General features: G+C 39.1%; 1 protein-coding gene across 1 annotated transcript in view; it reads left to right on the forward strand.

The window, feature by feature from the left end:
• Positions 1-14,022, forward strand: part of abce1 (ATP-binding cassette, sub-family E (OABP), member 1) — an 83,152-nt gene that overhangs the window by 61,502 nt on the left and 7,628 nt on the right. Inside the window, exons 7-14 of the mRNA XM_043699036.1 lie at positions 908-977; positions 2,942-3,038; positions 3,818-3,907; positions 5,915-6,036; positions 8,670-8,891; positions 9,095-9,154; positions 9,257-9,315; positions 9,932-10,042. Coding sequence (XP_043554971.1) covers positions 908-977; positions 2,942-3,038; positions 3,818-3,907; positions 5,915-6,036; positions 8,670-8,891; positions 9,095-9,154; positions 9,257-9,315; positions 9,932-10,042 — 831 coding nt within the window. The remainder of the gene's footprint in view (positions 1-907; positions 978-2,941; positions 3,039-3,817; positions 3,908-5,914; positions 6,037-8,669; positions 8,892-9,094; positions 9,155-9,256; positions 9,316-9,931; positions 10,043-14,022) is intronic.

Below are 14,022 nucleotides of genomic sequence, written 5' to 3' on the forward strand. Positions count from 1 at the left end.
TCATTGGCTTTTCCTCTCCAGCCGTAGTTCCTTCAGCTGCCCTTTTCAGAAAAGTGGGTTTCTCTAAAAGTGGCAATGCCAATTTGACTCATGCTAGCTCAGTTTTAATTCCAATTCTTTCTTGATGACCACTGTTTGTTCCAAGTTGCAAAAGTTAGCTTGCTTTCTTTGACCACAGAGATGGTGGTCCCCAGGGTGTGGCTCCCTAGTCCGGAGAACGTAGGCCAACCTAGGATATGCTTTCCAGCCGCCTCCCCATTTGGGTGCGCAGAGGGTATCCTCAGGGTAACCATTCCATTTAAAAGCAAAAGACCTAGTGGTAAATCTTGATAACTTATAAGTTACAATTCCAAATGAAAATGTCCAACATGCTTTAGAATAAATGTCAAAGCTTTGGAGAGACTGCATAGGAGATTTACTGAAATTGGATGAGATAATGCAGTTATGACGAGGCCCTATCTCGGATCAAACTTTTTTAAAGCAAAAAAGGTTGATGCAAGGTGGTCAAAATGGCATAGCTGTCTTTACAGAACACATTGGAATAAATGTTTTCATTAACAGAACAGTTGGGAAAATAATTGGCAAAAAACGCAGGAGGAAGGAAGGTTTATTTGTTTATTTATTCAGTAAGTTGTTACAATCTAGAATGCATTGCCTGACAGGCTGGTAGAAGCAAATTCAGTACTAATTTTTAACAACTGAGTTAACTTGAGAACAAAGCATGTGCAGAGCTATAGGAAGAAATCAGGACAGTGGGATTAATTTAAAGGCGCCTGTAGAAACAAAGGGGCAAATAGCCACCTTCTGCACAATGTCTTTTAAAAAATGCAAGTAGTGATCATGTGGAACATTTTACCAAATAGAATTTGTTAAAGGAACATAACTATTCTTTAATTTATTTCTACAGGGCACTGTGGGTTCTATTTTGGATAGAAAAGATGAGACCAAAACTCAGGATGTTATTTGTGAACATCTTGGTAAGAAAACTGCGCAGCTAAATTTCCGGAAGTATTTGTTTTATTAGTTTATGGTACAATCCACAAACATCTGTTGAGGTTTGTTATGAGTCCATCTGGTGGTAATACTGGAAGCTAGATCCCTGAAGGAAAACTAGCTTCAGAGGACACAATTTTTGCAGTTAGGTACTGTGCTGATTTGTCACTTAACCATACAGACAAGGCTGTAGATGTTTTCTTTAACATCAGAATAAACTTATTGTACAAAAGAAATAATATCTTTCCAATTGTCTTCATTTAACATTAAATATTAGAAGTACTAGCCTATCTCACAACACTGTTTTATAGATATTCCATTCAGAGATATATTACTCATCTGTGTTTTTTTAAATCTTTTCTTAATTTAATCTTTCTTTAACTCTCAAAGGGTCCCTGCTTTTTGATACTTGGGTGATGGTTCTGGAAAGACTGACCGACCTAGTTTTGGTTTTAAATCCAAGCACCTTTCAGTGATAACATGAACTTGCCAAATTCTAACTTGTAATCAAGCTTCCATGGCTTGGAAACTCCAGGGCCACAGAAATCACTTCTGCTCAGGTGACTGGTTCCCCTAAACTAAATTTTCACTTTTGTTCTGAACGGAGACCTTTTGAACTTTCTGTTATAGAGTCCTAAAGATGCACAGCATGGAAACAGACCCTTTAGTCCAACTCATCCATGCCAACCATGCCTAAATTAATCTCTTCCCATTTGCCAGCACTTGGCCCATACCCCTGTAAACCCTTCCTATTCATGTGCCCATCCAGGTGTCTTTTTAAGTGTTGTAATTGCACAAGCCTCCACCAGTTGCTCTGGCAGCTCATTCCATACATGCACCACCCTTGCATGAAAACATGTCCCTTTTTAAACCTCTCCCCACCCACCCTAAACTTACACCCTCTCGTTGTGGATTCCCCCAACCTAGGTTCTGAAATCAAAGTTAAACTAACAGCATTGTATTTCCTCTATCTAATATAAACTTGGTGGCATAAACATTTATCCATTAGCACTTTACAACACTTGCATGGATTTTTCCCTGAACTGCAATCCTATCTTTCCTTGAGACTGGTGCAATTGGGTCATTGTCCATGCAACTTATCATTTTTTAAAAATGATACCTTCACAGATCCCTCCCATATTCAACTGGCTCTTCTGGATCCAAATCCCAAAATATATATAATACTCACCTTTCACAACAGTTGCCAGAATGTATTTTTCAGTGATGGGAGTTTTTCCCGAGCCATCCAATCAATCCGATTAAGTATTTTAAGAGATGAGCATTTGAAGTGCAGAAAGAGCTTGTAGGCATCATTATCACCTATATTGAATAACTCAAAATGCTTTGTTGACTTAAGAATTGCTTTTTAGTTAAGGAGCGTGCAGGCTAGATTACTGGGATAAGTTGTGTTTTTCTTTTATAAAGTAGCATAAACTGTTTAACATCCATGTGAACTACAAAACAAAAAGCATAGCATAGTGCTGTGTAGGCATGTCAGGCTAGGATTTTTGCTCAAGGTTTTTGAAGTGAAGCTTGAAATAAGTGAGTAATGAGAGTTCTGAATTGGCCATGTTAAACCTGAAGGAAAGGTGTTGTCTATTCAGTCTTTGCTGTAAATACTCAATCCCATCTTTTAGACTGAAACTCTGAGAATCCCCCTGGTATCCTAGCCAATGTTTATCCATCAGCCCATAATTGCTAAAACAACATACCTATTCATTTATCTCATTACTTGTTAAAAAGTTTCAAATTGATTATTTCATTTGTCTGCATTATAGCAGTGCTTGTAGCTTTGAAGTACTTAATTTGGCTGTGGAATGTTTTGAGATGTCCTGATCTCGGGACAAACAGGATAAAGTAGAACCAAGCTGAAAATACACAAATGGATTGTCACCTGTAATAAATTCTAATTGTTCTAATTTAATAGACTGCAAATCTATTTCTACAGATTTGACTCACCTAAAAGACAGGAATGTTGAGGACCTCTCTGGAGGGGAGCTGCAAAGATTTGCATGTGCAGTGGTGTGCATTCAAAAAGCTGACATGTAAGTTTCCAGAAGAACTTTAATCTTCAGTTATTTGTATATTCCCCTGTCTTGCTCTTTCTCTGTCGCAGGGACACTGCCCACCACATACCCCACCCCACAAAAAAAGTCAAGTCCATCCTGCTTCCTGTTTTTCTCTGGGCAGTTTTGAAATGGGGTGTGGAAGCTATATTGTGCAATTGTGGTAGTGATTTCCTGTAGAAGACCTTGCAATTTAATTGGCCCCCAAGATCTTCATGAGAGAGGTCTATTCCCTGCACTCATTTAGGATCGTTGGTCAGATTGAAAGGAAATTAATTTGACAAAAGTGGGGACTGCAGATGCTGGAAATCAGAGTCTAAATTAGAGTGGTGCTGGAAAAGCACAGCAGGTCAGGCAGCATCCGAGGAGCAGGAAAATCAACATTTCGAGGGTTTTTGCCCGAAACGTCAATTTTCCTGCTGCTCGGATGCTGCGACCTGCTGTGCTTTTCCAGCACCACTCCAATCTAGGAAATTAATTTGATTCCACAATGTTGCAGTTAGAAAGCTGCAAAACAAAACCAGGACATGGTTAAGATTGCATGCACATTCTGTCCTCTTTCTATCCTTCTCATTTCAATTGATCACTTGTGTATGTTTCAATATAACTGAACTTTTATTTAACATAGATTACAATTGCAGCTCATGTTCAATATTATATTAGTGTTAAGATTTTGTTTACCCTTTGTCATCTGGAAGGGTTTTGAGGTACTACTTTGAAGTAAATTCTGCCAACCAAAATTATGTATTTCTTTTCAGCTTCATGTTTGATGAGCCCTCCAGTTACCTGGATGTTAAACAGCGTTTGAAGGCTGCCATCACCATTCGCTCGCTTATAAATCCGGATAGGTAACCTTCTAATATATGTTATGCCTGCAAATAATGACCCATTGCACAACTTTTGTCCTCATCACCACGTCAGCTATGATTAGTCAACCATGACAATTCAGCTACTAGATTTTTAGTGGCTGTCTGTTATTCTATCTCATAAGGTTTGTTGCTGGAGCTATTTAAATGGCCGTGTTGCATTTTGGACAAGTTAATAATGTGTTGCAATAGACCTCTTGAATTAGCTGTGGTAAATGTTAATTCACAACTGCTGTGTTGTGAAAAGTGTGCTTCTCAATTCAAATTTCAATATATTTCAAATGTATTATAAGCAAAATCTCTTATCAATGTTCTCTATTGCCTCATGAAACAAAATAATAGCATGTCCATGGTTGAAGTGGTAGGGCTCCAATACCTGAGCATCTCTTCCTCCTCTTATTATTCAGATACACTCACTAGTGCGCGAGTTGTATTAAGATATGCCCATTCTTCCTTTCTTCAGTCTTATTGCAATAGCCTGTTCCCTCTTGTGAAATTCATTAGTCAACAGACCCGTTTGAAGTTGACAATGACACTGTCATCAAAGCATTTCAGTAGTTTTCTGTGATTCTTTAGTGTTTTTCTACTGTGTAAGTCAATAGTAAATTTGTACTTTTACAATTAGTGGTTACAATTGTTTTTGTGGCGGAGGCATTCAAAAGGGCATTGAGCAGTTATTTAGATAATGCAGGGTTATGAGGAAAAAGCAGGGAATTGACACTAGTTAGTCAAGCTTGTGCAGGCACGATGAGCTAAATAGCCTCCTTCTGCCCCATAATCTGCATTTGTTTCATCTGAAACCTGTGTACATCTTCGTGGCTAAAGAATATTCCAAACGGAGCATTTGCTGGCACCCAAAACTGCACATGTGCACAATTTCAGGCCCAGTATGTCATCACCTGAAATTTATCTGTCGGGAAGGGTTGCAATGAGGACATGGTCAAGTGGGAGGGGAGATTAGGACACAGGATGTGAGTTGTTGTGGGAGGGAGAGGAAAAGAATTGGGAGTCTCTTGTATCCCAGGTACTGGGTCCCATCTCACCGAACTGTTTTCAATGCACATGTGCATTGTTTTAAGAATTGGCAATGTGCTGATATCAGCAAATGCAGCCTATTAAAATTGTCCTTGCATGACAGGTTTACATCATATGGATGTCTAGGTGCATCGTTTGGAACCTCTGGTTGTATGTTTAAAGCATTTTCTTGTTAATTAGTATAAAATCTCAATTTTCTGATATCTTCAATCCGAATGTAGCTATCTTTACCATTATAACACCACTGCTATTTTTAAAACAACATTTTAAATCTGTATATAAAATTCAAATGGGATCAGCTAAGGAATGGAAAACTTAATTTAAACCCAGCTACCCTGGGCATCTGTTGTTAAATATTTTTGTAGTTTTGTTTCATTGTGGCCAATGTTCAGTAGAAACTTCAATTTATCTGAAAGCAATAACCTGTTAAAAATGCTTTTCAACTTTACTGGCAATGTCTGAAAATTCACTTAATGAGAATATTTTGAAATGCCCTAATGAAACATGCTGGCACAGTGGTTCGCACTGCTGCCTCACAACACCAGAGACCCAGGCTCAGTTCCCACCTCAGGCAACTGTCTGGGTGGAGTCTGCACATTCTCCCCGTGTCTGCGTGAGTTTCCTCCGAGTGCTCCGGTTTCCTCCCACAGTCCAAAGATGTGCAGGTTTGGTGAATTGGCCATGCTAAATTGCCCATAGTGTTAGATGTTGGGGAATGGGTCGTTCTTTGGAGGGTCAGTGTGGACTTGTTGGGCCGAAGGGCCTGTTTCCACGCTAAGTAATCTAATCTAATTTTATTCATATTTCGACAACTGACCTTTGTTAAACTCTTCTTAATTAAAACTGAATCTATGCTTTAAAGTTTCCAGAGCAATCTGCTGGTAGAACTAATTGAGCAGAACTTTGAGTACAGTGTGCAGTAAATGAATATGGTTTTCTCATTTTTGAAACCAGATATATTATCGTTGTGGAGCACGATTTGAGCGTGTTGGATTACCTTTCTGATTTCATTTGCTGTTTATATGGCGTGCCGAGTGCATATGGTGTTGTCACCATGCCTTTCAGTGTTCGAGAAGGTAAACTCTAAATTAAATCCTTGATATTAAACCTGGAAAGACTTTTTAAAAGCTCACCTGAAAACTGCATACAAAAGCCATCACAAATTTAATGAATCACCAAATTGTAGCATTGTTTTGTATTCCCTGCCACACTAATAGCTGCTGCAGTTAAACTACAGGTCACTGAGCATTACAGGTGAACAGCATTGAGTTTTACTTTTTGTGTGCACACTTAATTTTATAATGAGTAGACTAACCTCTCTTGTTCTTAATGAGCATTGATATTTGAACATAGTTTGTGTACTGCATGAGAACTTGTTACATTTAAATTTTTAAAGTTCTTTTTCATGCTGTTTATATTTTTGCATCTTCAATATCACTAGATTGCAGCATATCTCTAAGCTTGTGATGTGGAGATGCCGGTGTTGGACTGGTGTGAACAGTTGAAAATCTCATGACACCGGATTATAGTTCAACAGATTTATTTGAAACTACAAGCTTTTTGAGCCCCGCACCACCTTCCAGTAGCCAGTAAGAGTGAATACATCAGACACAGAATTTATAACTAAAAGATCAAACAGTCATACAACAGATACAAATGTATTGAACAAACCTTGGTGGCTATTAAGTCTTTAATCAGTTAGAATGGAGATGCAGGTTTCAATTGACTAATATGTAAATCCAAGAATTTCTTTCAAGTCACTGCCTCGAGATAACTTGAGATTTTATCAGTGTGCAGTGATCATTTTGGCACTCTACACCAGTATCCTCCACTATGACAGCATCACTGCAACAGCCTCCGTACTTAATATCAACAACTGGCAAGTCTCCACTCACTATCCTACAACTCATCTTCATCCTTGACTACAACGTCTTCACCTTTGACAACCAATTCTTCATCCAGACACACAATAGCCAGGGGGATCAAATTTGCACCCCAGTATGCTAGTATTTTCATGCGCATGTTTGAACGAGACCTCTTTGCGCAAGACCTCCAACCAACACTTTTTACACCAGATACGGATGATATTTTCTCCCTTTGGACTCATGGTGAGCAAACACTGAAACAACTACAGAGGAACCTCGATTATCTGGCATTCAATTTTGGATATTCTGAACAAGATCACAAGGTCCTGATGCTTGGCAACTATGATCTGGCATTCAATTAACCAAACGGAATACTGCCCATCCGTGTCCTTCGGATAACCGAGGTTCCTGTATACATGGTGCTATCAACAAGTTTCATCCCACTATCTGACCTGTCATGGACTACTTTTTTTTTAGAATCACTCATATTCTTGGACGTGCATCGTCAAAGACGGACACTTCAGTACCTCCCCGATCATATGCCCACGGTTAACCTCATGAATGTTGCACCTCTCAAGCTTCCGCCCTCAACGTATCAGAATAGCCACTCCCTACGGACAAGATTAGAGTGGCACTGGAAAAACACAGCAGGTTAGGCAGCATCCGAGGAGCAGGAAAATCGACGTTTCGGGCAAAAGCCATTCCTGATGAAGAGCTTTTGCCTGAAATGTCAATTTTTTTTTCTCCTGCTCTGTGCTTTTCCAGCACCACTCTAATCTTGACTCTGATCTCTCGCTTCTGCAGTACGTATTTCTGCCCGTTACAGACAAGCCAAACACAGGATCTGTTCAGATGAAAACTGATGCAACAGACACCTGAAGGTATTGAGGTATGCCCTTTTAAGAACTGGGTACGATGCTCAATTCATCGATCGCCAGTTCATAGTGCCACAGCAAAAAACCATAATACCGTTCTCAGAAGACAGGCACTTGATATGACCGATACCCTTCGTCATCCAAAATTTCCCAGGAGCCAAGAAACTACACCACGTCCTTTGCAGCCTGCAACACATTATTGATGACAATGAGCACCTCGCCAAGATTTTTCCCTACTCCTCCACTTATTGCCTTCAAACAACCGCCAAACCTTAAACAGATTCCCATCGTTTGCAACAAACTGCCCAGCCTTCAGGACAACATTGACCACAGCCCCATACTAGCCTGTCTTGGCAACCACTGCAAGACATGTCAAAGCGTCGACATGGATAGTACCATTACATATGAGGACAGCAGATACTCATGACTCAGCCAGCATTGCCTATCTAATGTGCTGTAGGCCCCAAGATATGGTATATTGGTGAAACCATGCAAATACTACAACAACGGATGAGTGGACACTGCAACAATCGACAGACGGATACCCCCTTCCAGGGGAGAAGCACTTCAGCAGTCAAGGACGTTCAGCCCGAGGTCTTTGGGTGAATGTCCTCCAACGTGAACTTTAGGATATGCAGCAACATAGAGTTGCCTAGCAGAGGCTGACAGCCAAGTTTGGTACCCATGAGGATAGCCTCAAATGGGATCTTGGGTTTATGTCACACTATAGGTGACTTCACCACACTGTACATTCTCATGAACACATTTGTGTTCATATTCTCATTCCCCCTCTGCCCCGCCCCCATTTTGTAGCATTGTCATTCCTATAGACATAAACCCAATAACACTGAACTGACAACTTTCCCGTCAAAGTTTACTGTTTTAATTTTTTTTTAGTTAGAACACTGGGTATGTTTTTATATCATTTATTCTTTGAAAAACTGTAATTGATATCTTATTTCCTGATAGGTATCAACATATTCTTGGATGGATATGTGCCAACAGAAAACTTGAGATTCCGCGATGCCTCTTTGATTTTCAAAGTAGCTGAAACAGCAAATGAGGAAGAGGTCAAAAAAATGTGCCGATATCATTATCCAAGAATGAAGAAAAAGATGGGCGAATTTGAACTGGAAATTGGGACTGGAGAATTCACAGATTCTGAAATCATGGTAATGCTGGGAGAAAATGGTGAGTGTCAATTCTGCAAACAAGTTAAGTGATATTTAAAATAGATTCTTGGTGTGTTGAAATCTGATGTAGTGAAGTGTTTAGAAAAATGTAAAAAGCAATGTGCAATCTTTTAAATTTGTGATCTTGCAACTACATATTGTGCAGATCTTGTGTACATTCTGTAATTACTCTAAATATTTGATTATTTGTTGTTTCAATAGGTACAGGGAAGACCACATTCATCAGAATGCTGGCTGGAAGACTGAAGCCAGACGAAGGAGGTACTTTTTATGTAATCTCTGCAAACTGAACTTCAAACTCCTGTGAATTATGAAATAATAACTGTATAAAATATGCAACTAATAAATATGCTTCACCCCCAGGTGCAGTGCCTGTGCTGAATGTCAGCTACAAACCACAGAAGATCAGCCCTAAGTCCCAAGTAAGTAGTACAGTTTTTGACTTTTTTTTTCCCCCTGAATTATTGGAACTTGCTGAAACAGGTTATTGGAAGTCACTCAGACTTTTTCAGTAGCAGCTTGTCCAATCTTATTTAAACTTTAGACTTCAAATTGGTTCTTTAGTCATGATTTTTAATAATTAGAACCATCAACTGAGTTGAAAAGAAGTTAAATATTAAGTATTCTTGCCTGTAGCTGAAATTTCAGCCAGGAAGATTTATTTGGCCAACTTTTAATAAAAAACATTTGTCCTCATCACGTCCTCTTTTTCTTCTTGTGTTGTCTTTTTATTGTGTGTTATCCCTACTGTGCAGTTTTAGTTATGTGCAGCCCGTTTTTGTTCTTCCATGTGGTACGTTTTGGTTTGCAGAGCTTACAACAACATTGGTACTCATTCAATTCGAACAGAAGTATCAGAGTTTACTGAAGGTTTGGAAAAAATTGTCCTTATTTTTCAAATGGCAAGAAAAGTGCCTTGACTTTTACTTTTAGTCGTAGAATTTTAGTCTTATGTGTTGCAGTAGTTTTTAGAGATGCAACTTCTATAAAGAAAAGGATGTGGCTTTTAGAAACAGTATCTCTGGTTTACTCTTTCAGGGGACTGTTCGTCAGCTGCTTCATGAAAAGATCAGAGATGCCTACACCCATCCACAGTTTGTGACTGATGTGATGAAACCATTGCAAATTGAAAGTATCATTGATCAAGAGGTATTGGTTTAGATTTTATTCATTTTCCAGTTGTCTTCTGTAGCTCCTTTTTGATTATGTATAAACGTATATTTAAGTAAGGAAGATCTTTATCATACTCTTGTCACTGCTGGCTGAGAACTATAATTAGCATGCACATCATTTAGTTAGCCAGAATCTCTGTTCCTCATTATGAACCAGAAGACTCAGTTGAAAATATACACAAGGACACGTTCTCAAATGCAATAACTACTGCAAAGAAACAGAACATTGTTGTATTTTCCATTTATCAACTAACTTTCATATAGAAACTTGTCCACCACCCTTGAGACATGGAGTAAAAAGTGTCAAAAGGAAAAGCTTAGAAGGGTGATGACAAACATTGTGAATAGAATAACATTAAGTTGGCTCTTGAAGAAGTGTGGAGTGCAGTAGATGCAGAATAAAGTACAGGAGAGAATTCTAGAGTTTGGAATCTAGACTGGATCACGTGCATCCGAGGGAGTAAAGGTGGGAATTGCAAAGAGTCTGGCCATAATGTTTCTATTTTCTTAAATGCCAGAGAACTGGAGAATGCAAACATTACCCTTTTTGTTTAAACAGAAGTGTATAAAGATAGTGTGGGAATTACATGCTGGATAGTTTAACCTCTGTCTGGGCCAAAACTAACAGTCACTTGCTCAAATGTGAATGAATTAAAGACAGCATAGGTTTGTTAAGGGCAAGCTATGTTAAACAGGTAACAAATTTCAGGCCATATACTATACGTGAACTTGCAATTGATTAAAATACCCCCAACAACAACTTTGCCTGCAGAGTTGAAGTCCGTGGAACGAAAAGGCAAATGACAGCATGAATATGAAGTTAGCTGAATGACAAAATAATAATTGGTGAATGTTATTTTTGAAGGATAGTGTGTGTATAGTAGGCTTCCCACGGGTTGTTATAAGGACCATTAGTTTTCTTAATCTGTTAATGACCAGTGTTTGGGTGTGCAGGACACAACGTCAGAATTTACAATTGAGGTGCAATTTGGAACTCTCCTAAACTGAGGAGGATGGTGTTCAAGAAGAGTTGGTGAGTGAAAAGTTACATAACATATTTCATCTGCCATATGTGAAGTGATTCATTTGATACAAAGAATCAGAAAAGCAGTACAAAAATACTGGATACAATCCTGAAGGGAATACTGAAACAGTGATACTGAGGGGTATGTGTGATTTCATCATTGGAAGTGTCAAAGCAGGTTCATACGGTCGTTTTTAAAAAAGGCATGCAAATCCTGGGCTTTACAAGTAGTTGGGCTGCCATGTTACAGCTGTACAAGGCATTAGGCTACATTTGGAGTACTGCACAACAACCTGGTAGCAAGGATGTTACTACAACGTTTGCGAGCATGTTACTAAGACTGTGGAGGGTTTGAGTTATAAGGAGAGCCTGGATAGGCTGGGACTCTCCTCCCTATAATGTAGGAAGCTGAGGGGTGACCTTATAGAGGTTTATAAAATCATGAGGCATAGATAAGACTAATAGCCAAGGTCATCTTCCCCAGGGTAGGGGAGTCCAAAACTAGAGAGCATAGGTCTAAGGTGAGAAGGGAAAGATTTAAAAGGGACCTGAGGGGCAACTTTTTCATGCAAAGGATGGTTGTATGTATGGAATGAGTTGCCAGAGGAAGTGGTAGAGATGGGTACAATTACAACATTTAAAAGATATTTATTTGGAGAGGTATAGAGGGATATGGGCCAAATGCAGGCAAATGGGATAAGCTCAGTTAAAGCATGGATGAGTTGGACTGTTAAGGTCTGTTTCTGAGAGAAAGTAAGGACTGCAGATGCTGGAGATCAGAGCTGAAAATGTGTTGCTGGAAAAGCGCAGCAGGTCAGGCAGCATCCAAGGAGCAGGAGAATCGACGTTTAAATGTCAATTCTCCTGCTCCTTGAATGCTGCCTGACCTGCTGTGCTTTCCCAGCAACACATTTTAAGGTCTGTTTCTGTGCTATATAACTTTTTTTTAAAAAAAGGCAAAAAATGGGGCACACCAACAGGGGATCTATTGAAACTGGACTTGGCAAGTCAGGTTTGTTACAAGGAAAGTTGAGCTTCCAGATATACTGGAAAATTCTTAAAGCCATGTGCATGATTTAAGTCAAATAAGTCAAAGAACTAGCATGGCGAGTTCTTTATTGGTATTACACAAAATGCAAATTGTATTGGTAGAATTTAACTGATCTCAGTAATAGTGCTTATCCTTCTCTGTTCACCTTGCTCCAACATAAAGCAACTTAAGTCATATTTGGTGACATCTCACTAATTATTTGGCCCAGTATGTTGAAGACCTGAATATCCAGGTCAAGTTATGCTCTGGGCCTTGTTATTATACAAGTGGATACATGACAAATGTGTCTGTTTCCGGAACAAGATGGTTAGCAACTGATGCTGCTAAAGTCAAGATGCAGATATGAACTGTTAAGGCATCTGAGAAGGTTTTACTGATGGGTGGAGTGGTGTGAGGTCGAAATGGGCCATGTTACAGAGATGAAACTTTCATTTGTACATGTCCAATGCCTCTGCACTGCTTGGACTGTAAGCCAAGTTATAAGGATGAGTGGGCAAGTGTTAAGAGCTGTTTGTGCTGTCATGAAACTGAGGCCCTAACATGTGATTTCAGGTAAATCTTGGTAGATAAATGGCAGTGCCATCAATCAGTAAAGCAATTAAAACTGGAATATTAGAATGACAGTAAGAATAGGATCTTGAGTTTTAAGTGTAAGTGGTCTTTGTATTGATGAGGTTGTTGATTGGAAATTAAGAATGAGGTCAAACAGTGCATCGAACCAGAAACCGTCCAATTGCTGTTTTTCCCCCCCACAGGAACTTGGAGTTCTGTAGCACTTTGGATATCATGGAACATCTTTATAATGCCTTTGGGAAGCACATTTTTAAAATGTGGCACTGAACTGAGTTATTTGGAAAGATGACCAAAAGCTTAGTTGAAAAATGAAGTTTTGAAGTGTCTTAAGGGGGACTCAGATTTATGGGGGATTTCCAGAGTTTGCAGAGGATGCTGGCTACCAATGATGATGCAATTAAAATTTAGGGATGCTAATTACTTTGACAAATAATAGCCAAAACGTACTGGAACCAAGCACACCAAAGATACATCACTGCTGAACCTGAACTTTGAGGAACGATGTGGATGGAAAGTGATTAGTGAGAAGAAGATTGGAGATGGTTTGGTTTGTTTTGTTTATTTGTTTGTGAAAGGCCAAAGGTGGTGTCCATTTCATTACCAAGCATTTTAAATAATTCAGACAGCTGTATAAGCTTCTCTGGACTTGGGAATTTAAGTTAAAGTAATCTTTGTCTATATGTAATCTTCTGCTACTATTTTCAATATAGTTTTTTTTAAATCATTGACGGTTTGAAATTGGGCATATTTGAAGAAAATGGGTATCTGTCTGATTCTACGTGGTTACAATATTTGAAAGTGTTAATTTCAACGTTGTATATGATGCCTATGCACCACTTGGCTTACTTGAGTCCCCCTTAAGACACTTCAAAACTTCATTTTTCAACTAAGCTTTTGGTCATCTTTCCAAATAACTCAGCTCAGTGCCACTTGGATAATAATAACAAATGGGCAAGTGTTAGAGTTGTTCAGGTGCTGCTATGAAACTGACTGACTAGAAGGGCCGAAGGTATGATTTTAGATAAATCTCAGTAGATGAATGGTAGAGCCATCGGAGGCCTGTGACCAGCGGAGTGCCACAAGGATTGGTGCTGGATCCTCTGCTTTTTGGCTTTTATATAAATGATTTGGATGCAAGTATAAGAGGTATAGTTTGAAAGTTTGCAGATGACACCAAAATTGGAGGTGTCGTAGACAGCGAAGAGGGGTACCTCAGATTACAACAGGATCTTGATCAGATTGGCCAATGGGCTGATGGAGTTTAATTCAGATAAATGCAAGGTCCTGCATTTTGGGAAACCAAATCTTA

The sequence above is a fragment of the Chiloscyllium plagiosum genome, chromosome 1, assembly GCF_004010195.1.
Source record: "Chiloscyllium plagiosum isolate BGI_BamShark_2017 chromosome 1, ASM401019v2, whole genome shotgun sequence".
NCBI classification, from domain to species: Eukaryota; Metazoa; Chordata; class Chondrichthyes; order Orectolobiformes; family Hemiscylliidae; genus Chiloscyllium; species Chiloscyllium plagiosum.